Raw genomic sequence first — 16,246 nt, forward strand, 5'->3', positions numbered from 1 at the left:
ACTTGAGACTGGCATGTAAGTGTTGTGAGAACAAAAAAAATAAAAAATAAAAATAGTAAATGGAAATTTCAAGATATTATGCACAAGCTGTATGGCAAGTTCTGACATGATGTCATCAACTCACGATTTGCTTATACTCATATTGACTTTTCAGTTACTGTTTCATGAAAAATAGAAAAATTTCAGAATTTCATAACTTCCCTAATTTTCATCCAGGGCGGGAGAAATCAAATCTCAAACGGGAGAACGGGAGATTGCGCAAAAATGGGCTTTCGGCGGGAGATCTCCCGTCGAAAACGGGAGAGTTGGAGTCTCTGCATGAGGGCGCTGCGGTTAATGTGTTCCATTCATCTTCTCTCTCTGTGAACTACATGAGTGGGCTGGTCTCAGTTATGCGTGCTTTGCATATCACCATGGCAACTTGATCAGCAGATTGCTCTCTCTTCACCACATAGGATATGTCTTGCTCTGCACTGATGGTTGCAAAGATCTTGTCTTGCTGCTGCTCTTTGTTTGCTAGTTTCTTTGTTTTGTTTAGCCTAGAGTGTTTACAGATGGTAAAGCCTAGGAGTATTTTAAGCGTGACAGAAATAGCCCATTGAATGTGCTGATCATGATTTATGGATGTGGTAACTTAGCTGTGCTCGTCCAGTGCTTTTATGCTATTAATGGCTTGAGATAACGTACAAAGACTACACTTGTACATGTCACTAATACAAACTGTACATGATAATACATGTATCTCTCTAAGACTCACTATGCCATTAAGTCATTGTCATAAGTAATTGCTGATAAATGGCTTTAATATACAAGAGAACTTGTGCAGCATTTTACTTGCTGACCCCCCAGAATAATTTGTTAAAAGGAGAAATTTGTGTTGTCAAAAATGTTGGCATGTTCTTTAGTGACAAACTTGAAATCCTGGCTTTCTTCATGAACGATTTCCCTCAGATAAGAGATGTCATGTGTATGAGAGTTGCAGCCCACATATGTTTAAAAGACTCCGCCTCATCCATTCATTCATTCATCTCAAAGAGCAGGGTTTATAACCTATAGATGAAGTGGCCCACCCCAAGTACTCACAGCTGAACCCAAGGGAAGACCTGCTAGTGCAGCTGAATATGGGCTATCCAGCCATCTTGTCAAGATAGAAAATGAAAATCAATCACTCAATCAATAAAACCAGGATTTGGACAGTTTGTGCAAGAGTGTGGCAATCAACGATGTGAGTGCGTGGAGTGTTTGGATGCGACCAAGAGTGTTAATTGCAACCTTCGTGGCCACATCACGTTTGCATGATTAGTGGTAACCCTTTCAGAAGCAGCATCTCACCATGTCGCTGAACTTAATATTTAAAGGAAAAATTCATCCTGATGTGTAAGCAGAAAATCTGAGAAGTAGATCAGGAAAAGTCTGGGATAAAGATTTGACTATCTAACATTTTATGAACAAATGGAATGGACAGCTGCTCAACACTCTAGAACACACAGCGTTGCCACTTTGTCTTGCTCACCTAAAGTGTATTATTCAAAACTTTTTCATGTATCATTTTTCCCCAAACATTTTATGTGATCTATTTCTCTGATTTTTGTGTTCTCATACAAATCAAGATAATATCAGGGTGGATTTTCCCTGTAAACATGTCTCCAGTAGTAATTACAGAGTGAAAGACAACATATACTGCAAGGCAAATGGGGGAGGGAGGAGCATGATTTTTGTGGAATGGGCTGTGAATCATCAAAAGATTCAGTTTTGAGTTTCGGCACCATGAAGACACCTCCCTAGCAACTGGAGAAGAGTGGAAGTGAAATGAGGGGACCCTTTTGCCAGTCACAGTGATGTTTAATATCAAAAGTTTTGATATGAGCTCTTCTTCAATCATTAAGTCCATACAAATATTGCTGCCCCCCCCCCCAAAGAAGAGAAAGGGGGAAAAAATGGCAGTCGCTGTAATATATGAGCAGCAGACGTGAGAATCCTGTTTGCTTTACACTTGAGAATTGCGAAGTGAGAATTGATGTCACATTTCATGAGGCCAGGTCTCTTATCGTATCTTTGCTGCAAATGAAATGTCAATAAAGTTGGCAGTCGCCCAAGTCAGAAACTTTGGCCATCCCCTGCCCCCGGAATAGAGCATCGGGGGATGCCTTTTGGGGAGTCATCAACTGGGTTGATGCGCCGACTTTGTGATGCTTCAGGGGTATTTAGGTCAGTCCATTTCGTGTCAACGGTGTTAATGGATCTTAAATTGCAGACGACTTCGGCCGTGGCTGTAGGGCGCTTTTAATTGCGTCTCTCTCGCAAAATTTCCAAAAGTCATTTTCTCCCCATCACTGTCAAATGCCTGCAATGAAAACAAAGTACTGGAAGTCTTATGCGTGCATCCTGTGGACATTTAAAGATGTTAGTAATTCTGTTCATCGTATCTTAAAGGGGGTGCTTCTGTACATCTTTGTACCTAAATGAACTTGTTTCCAGAACCAATGTTGTGGAGACAGAAAATGCAAATTTGCATGTGCAAATCTGTGTCGCTTTCAAGTTGACTGTAGTAAACAGAATAAAATGAAATGAAGATAAGAATGTAAGTTTCATTGAAATTGTACAGAGATGATAGAACACTGTGATACCGGTTACAACCACATCTATGCAAATTAGATGAGGTGATGATGGGAACTACATCCAATTCTGTCATCAGTTTTTGCATGGGAAAAAAATGCAAAAGGTTATATTTCTGGTCAGTGATTTTAAGCAACAGCAGTCCCCTGACCTCAAATGTCAATATTGCTGAGTTATTGTAACACTTTTGTAATAATTTGATTCAAAGGATGCAATTCTTTTTTTTCATTTTTGGAGAAGGGAATTTAGTGAATTTTGTCTTGCAGATAAATTTGGGAGATGACATCACATCTCCTAATTTGCATAATGATGTGATCAGTATCACCATTTCATAACACAAAACAACTCTTAAGATTTTTATAGGCTCATAACTATTTGTCGGATATTACTGAATATGTTACCTCTTTTGTTTGAATTTACTCTATTCATTCATCAATCAAAGTCAGTTCAAAAATAGATAGTGACATTTCATTCTAAGTGTTGTGGCTTTGAATGACTCTTTAACATATGAGAAGCGTTCCCATCTTTAAGTCTCGCTTCACAAAACCTCAGCAGACAACGTGGATGTTGTCCTGCACAGCGAAAAGACGTCCAAGTGTGATGCCCCCACCACCGTCATTATTCAGATGCAACCTTTTGACTCGGTGGTCGAGGGAATTTGTCAACATGGTCAAGTTGTTGGGAGTCGCTTGATTTATTCATAGGTGACATACGCACGCTGGACGAAGACAGTATTTCACTCTTTTTCTCCCCCCCCCCCCTCCCCCACCAGAAATAGAGTAAAGGGCAAGATCAGATTTGCCAACTGTTACTTGTGTGCAGTATTTAGTACTGCTGTTCGTCTTTTTTTTTTTGTGCCAAAAATACTGCAGCTTTCATGGGAGATACTGTTTTCCCGAATTGTATTGTTACATGTATCTATTGCAGGAAAGGTAGAAATTCTGTTTAAAAAAAAAAAAAAAAAAACTTTTCAGCCCTCAAAATACAGCAATGCTGTGTACAAGGTTGGTATCAAAGACGCTTAACTAATAAGACACGAAAGTGCGCGCTAATCCTGTACAAAACAAATGGACAGCGCGCGGTCCTCAAGCGTATCACGCACATCAACTGAGACGCGCTGCCTTGACGCTTGATAAACAGCAGCAGCAGCTTCGGGGACAGCGCGTCTCAGGTGATGTGTGTCTTTGCCTGAGATGCACTGTCGTTGAAGATGTTGTTGTTGTTGTTTATCAAGCATTTTTTGATTGTGAGTTGCCAAACTTTTACCTCCACGAAATAATCCTTGTTACTCTAAAATCTCGTTCTTCAAAATAATCCCCTTAATCGAAAAAAAGCTACGACTATAATTTTTAAATCTTTTTAAGATAATAAAAATACCACGACCTTTGGAAATGAATGATGTTTCCGGGTGTACTGAGTTTGTACTTAGCTCTCTTTTGTATCGTCATGTAGGGTAGCCATTTTGTGTCCATTTTTATCGCGCGCCTTCGTATCTTGTTATCTACTGTCTTTGGTTGGTATCCCTGTTAGATTAGGTGGGCAAGAAAACAAATGCTAATAAAAGAGATTAAACAAATGTGTTTGAGTGTTCATTAATAGAGTTAAATAATGCAACAATGTAACAAAACTGAGCTTTTATTCATAGTGCTGGGTTGAAAACAGGGGCTGTGATTTTCCAAGTGTCATTAGGGAATAGGTAGGACTAAGAGGAAGGTTTTACGATGATAAGAAAAATTATTATATCTTGTTTGGTGGAGAGTGCCTCAACATCTAGTTTATTGTTACAACATAACATATCATATCAGTTAACAGGGTGTTTCGAATCTTGTTGTCTGCTCTGCAGGGTAATTATACAACTCACGTTAGGGTCAGTGAAATGAGCGTGCACTTGCCCTATAAAAGGCATGGGACCCTTGCTAGTATTCCCAATCAAAGAAGTTTGGAGAAGTATACATTGTATTTCCCAGTGATATGGTTATTCCTTTATCTTACGAGATTTGAAGTCACCTTTTTTTTTAAAGAAAGAGAGAGAGAGAGAGAGAATATTAGTTGCTAGTGCACTAATGAAGATAACAAACCAGTCAGTCATGTGATATTACAGGTATAAGGCCTTGTGTCAGGAACCTTTTTTTACTTGAGTGTGCAGTTCATTATATATATTTACATTTCCTGTTTTGTGGTTACAATAAGTATAATCGCATCATCGTACTTGAACAAACTTGCCTATTAAACCGCACGGCTCCACATTCTCCACGCTGCCGTTGTACCTAATGTTTCCACTTTTGCAAGAGCAATTTACAAGTGCATGCTTGCACAATGTCTGATCGTAATTTCAATTATAAACAATTGATCTACAATTAAAGTGTACTCGTACTTCATTTAGGTTTGTGTATTTGATATCTTTTGTGAGTGTTTGAATGATAGTACTCTCAATGATGCCCTTAAATGTACATAACATGCAGTTTACAGTTTTGCAGGTGCAGTGCTCAACTTTATGCACATGATCTCTTCTCATAACTTCAATTATAAGCAATTAATTTGCAATTAAAGTGTATGTATACTTCATTTTAGGTTCATGCATTTGATATCTTTCACAAACGTTTGAGTGATATGGAATTTGAAGAGAGTGCGGCGAACTCATGTTGATGTTTTTGTTCCCTCTTTCTTAAAATCTTCCAGGCCGGAGAGTGGGAGCATGTTTCTGTACAACCGGAAGATCGTCAAGTACCGGAACGATGGCTACCTGTGGAAGAAGCGCAAGGATTGCAAAACGACCCGCGAGGACCACATGAAGCTCAAGATCAAGGGAGTCGAGGTGAGAAAGAGGGTCATAGGTCATGTTCACGTTCACGAGTTTCCGTTTCTTCATGATACATTTGTGCATCTTTCAGTGAAAGTATACTCTGTACTGGTTCCTCGTACCTATTGTAAAACCATAAATTTTTGCGTGCAGGCAGAGATTTGCAAAAGAAAAATGCACAGCAAAGTGTTTGTCAACACGATGTATCGAATGCTGATGGCGACTTACAAAAAACTTCATGCCTTGAAAAAGGCCATTGGCTCAGTTTCACAAAGTTTCATACTGGGAATGTTTCTGGGTTCATAGTAAATTGTGTGATGTTATATCAAACTCCTTGTGATGGATCTGAAGGCAGAGTCAAAATGTTTGATATTTGACCAAAGTTACACAGATATTTAAGCATTCAAATGTTGATATGAACTGAAATGATACTTCATCTTGCACCCATCAGGCCTTTGGGGTATTTGCTGGTGAAATTACCAGTTTGTCATCAGTAAATTGGCACTCTCTGTAGTTTGTGGCATATTTTATATATCAGAGAACATTAGCTAAGACTATTTTACACTCATGAAATTTGCACATAAATTAGCTGGGACTATTTACACTCATGATATGTGCACATAATCATAAAGAAATTGAAAAAAAAATTGCCAATTTCACAGAGAAACAGGAAATATAGCATCTATCGTGTGCTGTCAATGTAAGATCACGCATGAAGTTTAAGCAATGAAGAGGCTTTGAAAATTTTACAACTGAAACAAATGTTACATATGACAGGGGGCTGTGGAAGTTGATTATGTAAGGTGGGGTGCCCTAAGGGCAAGGGTTAATGGTACTTTTGTTTATTTCTTGCTTTACAGACCCACAAAATTTGTGTGTGGGGCCGGTGTCCGCATCCCCTGTATGAACAATGGAGGCTCAAGTGAATGAGAATGTAAAAAATACTCTGGAGTATGAACCACCAGTAAACGATGATATACACTGTAATGAAAAAGATACAGATCTAAACCACAGATATGGCCACAATCACACTGTGGGAATCTGCAATGTATGTGTAATTTCACTACCAGGCATTTTGCCTTGCATGCAAACATTGTAGTTTGGGCAGTCTGACCGCAAACTTCTCGAGAAGTACCAATCGAAACTTCGAGCAAAACTTCATGCATGCACTCGGAAAGTTTCTCATTTCCCATGAAGCTATGTCTGGTTTTGTGTAGTCTAACAGGGCATGACTGAAACTTTGAGAAATCTATCACATGATCAGATCGATTTAGTGTTGTTTACACACTTTGCGCATCATATTGCGTGCCATTGCGCATTTACATTTTTAAAAAAACATTTGAGGAGGGCGTGCGGTTTTTGCCTATGTAGAGCATTTGTGTTACAGGCCAAAGCAAAGAATGGTTTCGCATCACTCAAACTACGCATTGGTTTTTGGTAGTGTCATCATTGCGTGCTTAAACTTCCAGAATTTATAGGGAAGTAAACTACGCTCATTATTACATAGTATGAACATGGCCTATGTGGTTTTTTGGTCTCGATGGGTTAAGCACTTGAAGTCATTATAGGGATTTTTGTAAGAGTTAACATTGGCCTTGTTAGCGGATTATACAGTTTCACTTTCAGGACTCTCTCCCTCACGCTATCAACTTTTTTTTAATGAAAAAGGTGTGTGGGTTGCAATTTGGATGATCATGTAGTTATTTCTTCCATGATAAAAAGAAATGACCTATTAAAGCAGGATGAACATTGCTACTTGATAGGGAATGTTCACCTTTGTAAATTCATGAAAGTCAACTCCTCTGTGTTTATGTAGGTGCATTTATTTCATAGGACTACAAGTCATAACAGTGCATAAAAAATTGCAGATCAGTACATGTCATGTCAGCTCTACTCTCATACAGCAGATGAAATCCACTTTGGAGTATTATCGGCCTGTCAAGTGTCCCTGAATCCGTGAGAATCTTCCTGAAAGACACTAAATATCATTTCATGTCTTGATGAGGGAATACAGAAGCCCTGACCAGTTTGGAAATCAATCGAAGTGTTTTAATCGCAAAATGAGTCAACTCCATTCTTTAAAAAATTTGAGATATTTGCGATAAAAGCTGCTTAAAGACTAAGGAAGTAATAAGAAATTATTTTTTAATTAACTTATTTATTCATTTATTCAATATTCTCTACCCAGAGTAGCCCATCAGTGATTTAAACAATGTTATTCCTGGTGCCCAGGAAAAAATATAACATTTAAGTAACAATAAATCATGGGATATTCTAAATCATAACATCATGAATAATCCCTATTATGTAACAATTAAGATATCACTTATAAAGCTTTTTTATTATTGCTCTATCTAATGATGAACTCACTTAAAAAGTATATTGTATGCACCATATTTTTAGTGAGTCTAAATTTTCGTGAATCAGGACTTCTCGACAATTTTGTGAGTGGTTAAATTCGCGATGGTGGAGTGCTGTACTAAATGGAGAGATGTACGCGTATGTCACATTCATATTGGGATCAGAGTCAATAATTTAACTTGACTTTAAATTTGTGAATAGTTCCTGCCTCACGAAATTCATGAAAATCAAAACATTGCAAAATATTTGGCATATATACAGTAATTGAATGTACTTTTTTTTTTCAATGGCACGTAATCCATTATGCAGTTAAATTTTTCAATTTACACCCATTAAAATAGGTGAGAAATACAGCTGACATCCTGATTACTCCTCTGAAACTCTCTGAATGTGATGGAGGAATGGTGGCAGCCGTGATGTCATGGATAACAACTATTTTAGGCTAAAATATTAATATTTTCATATTGTAGATGATATTGACAAGATCATAGCTGTAGACTTGCTGAAGAGTGAGAAAGACATTGCACAACATCACTGTAATTGGATCAATATAGAGAAATTTTTGGCATACGAGGCAAGAGCTCATTGTAGCGGCGAACTGTCAAAGTATGTTTACCGTCTTGGGTAGAGTACATTGATGCAGCACAAAAAATGCAGCTGTGTTTGCTCCATAAATTTCAATCATTGTAGTCAAGGTTGCAGCCCTGGTTAGGAGGGCGAGGGGTTGCCTTCAATTTCAGGTGATGGAATAAACCTCAAGCATTTCTCAATGCCTCTGTTAATGTGATTTTTCATGACTTGATTCAATTCATTTCCGGCATCATTATTGGTATTTCTTTTATCGTTATCGCAGTATAAAAGAAATCTGTCTTTACGATCATGCCGTTGCATTACCACCAAGCCTCTAATTTGCCTGGCCTCTTTTCGGAAAAAAAGATCATTGACTTTCCATCCTTAATCATCTTTCCTCTCTGTTTCTCCTTGTCTGCTCCTCTCATCTTCCGCTGGGCATCATCCGGTAGTGTCTCTATGGCAACTACGTGCATTCAGCCATCATCCCGACATTCCATCGACGCTGCTACTGGCTGCTGCAGGTAAGAGGTGCTGCATGTGATGCGGGGCTCAAGGAGCAGTTGCCATGTTGCCTAATGTCTTTTAAACTAATTGATGAGCTATGCAATTGATTATGTAATCATCGTTATCGTCCTCACAAATTTCTTTAACCAGCTGAACCAACGATGCAACCTTTCATCTTTGCTAGCTATTAAAGGTGGTTTTTGTTACCAGTGAGAAAATTGTTCTTCTTTTCTTTTCTTTCTTTCTTTCTTTTTTTTTTCTTTCTTTCTTTCTTTCTTTCTTTCTTTCTTTCTTTCTTTCTTTCTTTCTTTCTTTCTTTCTTTCTTTCTTTTCTTTTTTTTTTTGGGGGGGGGGGGTCTGTGTACATGATTATGGCACAATTTCAGCTCATTGCATCACTATGACTTTAAAAAGAATGAATAGGATGTTAGTTGCAGAACTTTTTAAATACTGTCCATTTGATCCTCCCCTGTGACTTTTAAATTAGAAAGAGATGGGTGAGGATGTTTTTGTTTTTTTTTTTCAAATTTGGCTTTGCTCAGTCGGTGCAATGACTAAATAGCGCCCTCCGAGTTTATCTTCAGAGGCCATTGCCTGCCTGTTCTCTCATGTACGCACACTTATCACCCAGTTAATAAGGGAGAGCAGTGAGGAGTTAAAAATCCGGGGGTGTTTCATAAAGCTGTTCGTAAAGTTACGAACGACTTACGAACGACTGGTGATCAGTTTTTGTGCTAAATTATTGAAATTCTGATAAGTATAGCACGTCAGAACTGATCACCAGTTGTTCGTATGAAAGTTGTTTGTAACTTTACAAACAACTTTATGAAGCAGGACCCTGGTAGCGTGGGGATTCATGGGTGGCGTGGGGATTCATTCGCTGCCTACCAGGGTTCATTAGAATACCATGAACAACACCGGTCAAGAAATATGTGCATTGAAGCGTATGCTTACCGGTAATGGTAGACTCCAGGAAAGATTCTTCGGCTGTGTGTGTACTTTATACACAGGGATCAGTGATAAAGCTGTACACATTTCATTACAGGGATTCTCAAATATTGTATCCAAGCCAGGCCAGCCTTACCACTCCATGTTATCTCCACACTACCAGGGGGGTGTTTCATCAACGAGTTCGTCGGAGGTTTTCACCGACAAATTTGCTATCAGCCAATTAGATGCAAGAATTTCAGTAGCTTTTAACAGTTGTGAGTGTAAATCACTGACAAAAAGTTTCATGAAATGGTCCCCTAGGTCTTTAATGTTGGGTTGGAAGAGTTAACTCAGGCCCGTTTACACTGAGTACGGTATAGGCAATGAGCCAGGGTTTTTGCTATGGTGGGCCAAAAGGGACCATGTCTGGTTCTGTGACAAAAGCACTTCCCTGCTAATAATTTTGCTACAAAATTTATCATCTACTGTTGATTTTGTTGCTCTTGATTTCGACATAAGAATAACATTTTAGGTGATTTTGTGCCGAATTACTGATTCTTTTTCAACGGAGCCAGACATGGTTCCTTTTGGCGCACCATAGCAAAAACCGGGACCATTGCCCGTACCTTGCTTGGTGTAAACGGGCCTTTAAAGGGCAATAAGGCATGCCAGAGCCATGGTGGAGGCAAGCATTGCTACAGACCAGCTGGTGGTAGTTGGTGTGCCCCAAAACTCTGGGAAGAAAGAAGAGAGGGAACAGACTAACAAGCCATCAGCATTGGCTACGTGGAATCATTAAAACCAACCTTGATTGGCATCAATTAGCATTGCGCTGGAATGCCAAATGTTTTTATTTAAATGTGTAGCGATTACACATTGTATACACTATATGCATTTATGAATACAATGTATCATCGCACATTCATACATACATTGTATTTACATATACACACGTATGCTTGGTAAATACATACAATCACCATACCATATAGGAGTGGTACACACACATACACACACATACATATGGACAGACATACAAACAGATATATGTATGCACATATACAAGCATTCATACATTAACATAGATGTACACACACACAGACATTGTACATAATATACTGATAGCATATCAGTAGTTACACATTCTGACATGCAGGCATGCAGGCATGCGTGAGGCACTGTAGATATGCATATAAGTAGTCAACATGCAAATCTGAAATGCGGACACACTGCTGTGGTAATGCCTTGTCTTTCTTCAGCTTACCTTGGATAAAGTCCTCCACCCCCACAGTTTCATTTCTTTTAAAGATTGTTTTACTATATGGGGGTAGATTTTAATCAAGTTTATCAGGAATCTTAACATAACTTTGTATTTTGCCGGTATGCAAGTATAATTTTATTTTATAACCATTATCTATCATGTAAAGTTAAATGCATGCCTATGTTATAATTCCTAATTTATTCTCTGTTATGTTTTGCTGGAAAAAAAAGAGAATGAAAAACAGCTGAAATGAAATGAAATGAAATGAAATCGTTCCCGGGGGAATGAGTTTCAATACTGTCCAATAGGAATCATGGGGTTGGTACTCAATGGCAGCAGAAAAAAGAAAGAAAGAAAGAAAGCTCATTTTCAAATTAGTCCTATCAGAGCTGAGACTGTATAGAAGGCTGGGGCCTCAATAACTGCAGGTGAGGAATAAGAGTTGTCCACAAATGGTTGCAGGGTGGTCCCATTTGGTCCTACAGTTCGACCTCGATTATCCGGCCTCCATTTATCCGGAAATCTCTATTATGCAGACACGTTCACGCAGTGAAGGACTTTTTTTTTTTCGTCCAAAAATTGAGAAAAAACAGTGATTTTGAAACATCTTTTCATAGATCTATTTCACTAATTTCATAAGATGTGCATAATAGGTTTCTCAATATCTAATGAGGTAAAACATGTATGATTTTCACATAAAGATATACTTTATTTTTGTGAAGAAGGGACTACAATTTTGCGCAGGCTAGCATAGATTACACCACCGTTGCGGGGTATGCTACCTGCCTAGCTGCCAGCACACTGGATCGGCAGCTATATACATTAACATTGTGTCTCCCATATCCAGCCAATTCGCTTATCCGGATGAGCGCCGGTCCCGACATGGCCGGATAATTGAGGTCGAACTGTATTTGGTTTCTTAGGGGGCAACAGAAAATTTACCCTAGGAGTAGGCGGCATCAGTGGAAATATTATATTTTTTGCATTATCTGCAGAATGCACAGGTATGTGCAGAGGTAAGCAATATTGTCAAGAGTTTTCCATGGAGTTTGTAGATATCAGGAAAGGAGGGGGCATATGGCAATAACTGTAACACCAGCAAATCTTCCCAGTTGACATTTGCTGCCTTTAAAACTGTCCTGGTCAATTAAAAGGTTTGAAATATTGTGTTATATTGGAGTGCGGTCTTTTATTTGTTTACCCTAACAACAGTGGTAGACAGAATTTTTTAGGAGCCCATATTGTGTAAACAGGATTTTTACAATTACAGAATAATTTCTGACATTTCTCCCTCCCCCTTTTCAGTCAATCTCTCTCTCCAATGATATTTGCATTGTTATTTAATTCATTTCCTCAGCAAATTGAATCTTCAGACAGAAAAGTGTGTGTGTGATGAATACATACACATAAGGGTAAAATGTCTGTGGGGCGTTGGCAGCATATTAGCCATGGGTGAACAGCACAGCCCCCCCCCCCCCCCCCCTTGCAGTCCCTGTTCTGTCTATGTTTTCATCAGTCAAGAAATTCCGACTCGGAGTTGCGGCAGAGTTTATTACCATATGATTCCACTGATGCAGCCATGCTTTTAGGGCATAATGGCCTTAATTTTGTTTTCCATGAAGAACAGAATTTAGGTATTTTAGATCCGGGGAAAAAAAAAGATTGCACAGTGGAAAGAAAAAAAATTGGAGATGCAGACGTAGTAAACAATGCATTAGTTCTTCCATTAGGCCCAAATGAACGGGGAAACTCGGCAAATTCTTTCACCTCTGTTACCACGGACAAAATCATCGCAACCTGGTCTGCTGGTGTTTATCTGTGGCCCGATTGCGGGATGACCTTTCCGATGGGATGGAAAGCGTTAAGGAGTGTCCCATTTCTGTATGTGCACGTCGAGTCCATTAACCCCTTGCATTTGAGCATCATTACTGTGAAAAAAGCTTGGCGCATTGGATTTGGCAGGCCACGAATGGGGGGGCTTGTACTCGCGTAATTCTCGCTGGCAGTCGGAATTCGCCGTGATGAATTTAATGTCGGATTCGATGAAGCTATGGCGAGATTGATGGTGGGATTGTGTTTATGCTGAAAATGTATGTTGCCGAGGGGAACGGGAGTTGGAGATGGCAACGTTTGCGGCTCGATAAAGTTTGTCGGTTGAGAATTGCCGAGATTGTGGCATTCTATCATTAAAGACAAAATGAAGAGACCATGCAAAATCAAACCAAAGACTGCTGTGCATTCCTATCATTGCTAGAGTGAGGTTGTTGACTTGTTCTTAAAGTTTGTGGGTGGTCTCCAAAGCCAGAGAAAGGTCATTATATACAGGTATCCAAGAAACTTGTGGTACCACAAGACTCGGTTACTCTGACAGATTTCCATTATGCGGCTGTGTTTGCCATTGCTGTAGTCATCCAGGATGAGAAGCCGAGAGTGAAGAAATCTACTTCCCTGCAGCTTTGAAAGATGTACTTAGCTTCCAGGAAGCCTAAATGTCACGATTGAGTCACGATGAAAATGTCGGGTCTGGATGAGGTTTACCTGTAGATACTGACTTTATTAACCCATTGAGGACGAGCTGATTTTGCTGTAACATACATTTCCTGTAGACGCTTGCCCGAGTATACTCGGCACGATAATCTTCATCAGGTTAATATCAATAATAGACGAAGAGAGGTGTTTTAACGGAAACCCAAACCCAAAGAGAAATGTGGATTGAGTGAGAGTAGCAACGAATAGTAAAACATATCAGTGAAAGTTTGAGGAAAATTGGACAATCGATGCAAAAGTTATGAATTTTTTAATGAAAGTTTTGGTGTTGGAACCACTGGATGAGGAGACTATTAGAGGTTATGGTTGACGTATGCGTGGATAACAATATAAAGAAAATATAAAGGGAATTCCACAAAAATTCATTTTTCATGAAAATTACACATTCATCAACTTGATACTAGCATATGTTAAGGGTAGCAATTATTCCCCCTGCTTTCTGAAAGTGGTTAGTCAAGTGCTCTTTCATTATGCTAGAAAAGTGAATTTTGTGGAATTTTCTTTGTATTTTCTTTATATTGTTGTCCACACATACGTCATAACCTCTAGTAGTCTCCTCATCCAGCGGTTTCAACACCAAAACCGTAAAAATTCAGAACTTTTGCATCGATTGTCCGATTTTCCTCAAACTCTTACTGATGTGTGCTACTAATGTTGCTGCCTCCACTCAATCCACATTGCCCTTTGGGTTTGGGTTCCCTAATAAGAATAAAGAGGGAGGAAGAGGGATCAATAAACTGATTGGTAGTGGGGGGGGGGGTGATTGGAGAAGAGACTTAACCGTGTAATGTGACTCACAGTCATGGTACAGAAAAATAACAAGTGTTCACTTTTCTGGAAGTCATACGCATGTACCTCTTCAGCTCAAATTTATTGCAAAGAGCAGGGTGTTTAATCCGGTGAAGTGGTCCGACCTTACATCCAGCTGGACCCCTTGGAAGATCAGCTATTGCAGCTGAATATGGGCTATCCAGCCAAAACAAAATCTCTATTTTTCTTTCTCCTTAATATTGTAAAGAAAGGGATGTGCAAGAAATTGTAATGTGTGTATTGTTGGTCACTCGTGGTGTAGTCCCATACATTCCTTTCTGTGTGTGCAACACTTTGTTCACTTTATATGAAAAGAGGAGGGCTGTTGCAAACATGTATGAATGAAAAACATGATTACATCAAAAGCTCTTATAGAGCCACTGAACTGCCCTGTGGCCACCCATGTGTGTGTGTGTGTGTGTGTGAAAGTGTGTGTGTCTGTACCTGTTTCATATCAGCCATGTAATACCATAGATGCCAAGTTCAAAAAATTTTTGTGAGTGAGATTTTCATGACTTGGCATCTCGGCGTGCCGGCATGTACACTGTATGTGAGCGAGGGACCGAAGCGACTGAGCGAGGGGAGGGTGTGGGAGAGGAGTGTCCGCCCTCCCATGGTAGGGAGCTTTTTCAATTTTTAGCTCTTAAATGGTGCGATACAGGAGTGACTATTTTTTACCTATTTTGAAAGACAAAAGGGAAATATGCCTTCAATCGCAACTCTCACTTTAAGCTATGCTCCCGATGCGTGAGAAAAATGTGTGCCGTGCGTGAGATTGTGAGACGGACCCTAAATGCTTGAGTCTCACGCAGAATGCGTGAGACTTGGTAGCTCTGTAATACCCTCATATATTGATCACCCATCTCTGCAATTTAATTTCCATGAGTGCATAGCCAATCCATCTACTAAAACCATACAAAAATATTATGAAATTTGATGCTTTCTTCAAGTGGGTAGAGGTTTCTACAGCAAGAGCTAGATTTGTGGGTGCCAAATGGTTATACTGTAAGCCTGTGGCTCACTTTATGTACTTTGGGTGTGGCTGTGTGTAATGTGTCACAGTAGCTTTCGACATTAGCTGTCTAAAGCATTGTTTTGGATCATACTACCATGCTGGTGTGATTGATTTTTTAATCACATCTCAAAAGTTCAGACTGATTTAGCGTGTCCCCATCTACTGAGCCCCCCCCCCCCCCCCCCATCACATAATCCGTCAAATATTCATGTAATCTCCCCAGCGAATGCGTGACTGTTTACTTCCGTATCCATTCACACAGTCTTTTCCCCTTTCAGAAGAAGCAAAACATTTACAAATGAATATAGACAAGCCTTGCAGTGAGCAGTCCTCAGCTGACCTTCTAAGAGTAGACACTATGGTATTTTTCAATTCAGTTCAATTCAATTTAATTCAATTCATTCCACATGCTAAATAGAATACACAAATTCACCTGAATGTATTGCACATCACGTTTACATGGAAAGAGAAGAATGAGACAAAGATATTCATACATAGTACGTGAGGGAATCAGATAAGGCCATATGAGACCTATTGAGGCCAATTCCTTCACAAATGAACAGAATGCAATTTGCAATCAAGGGAGATACATTTTTAGAGTGATACAGGGTGTTCAGACACAAAAAATTAATACTAGAACGGTACAGCTATACCAAAACGGTATAGCTATACGACAAATTTATACATCTGAACGCTGACTAACAAAACGATGTATAGCGAAACAACGGTCAGAGCATTGTTTCAAACTAGAACTTGATAACGAATCAGCATTCCATCTGAACGCTGACTAACAAAACGATGTATAGCGAAACAACGGTCAGAGCATTGT

The 16,246-nt window shown here is 39.3% G+C and overlaps 1 protein-coding gene across 1 annotated transcript in view; it reads left to right on the forward strand.

Moving 5' to 3' along the window:
* LOC139721321 (calmodulin-binding transcription activator 1-like) overlaps positions 1-16,246 on the forward strand; it is a gene marked incomplete at its 5' end in the record, with an annotated part of 108,045 nt that overhangs the window by 63,789 nt on the left and 28,010 nt on the right. Inside the window, 2 exons of the mRNA XM_071632644.1 lie at positions 5,296-5,431; positions 8,800-8,871. Of these exons, the coding sequence (XP_071488745.1) occupies positions 5,296-5,431; positions 8,800-8,871 (208 nt within the window). The remainder of the gene's footprint in view (positions 1-5,295; positions 5,432-8,799; positions 8,872-16,246) is intronic.

This window comes from Diadema antillarum, unplaced genomic scaffold (genome assembly GCF_040938485.1).
Source record: "Diadema antillarum isolate AM-2024a unplaced genomic scaffold, OU_Dant_1.0 scf00000013, whole genome shotgun sequence".
NCBI lineage: Eukaryota > Metazoa > Echinodermata > Echinoidea > Diadematoida > Diadematidae > Diadema > Diadema antillarum.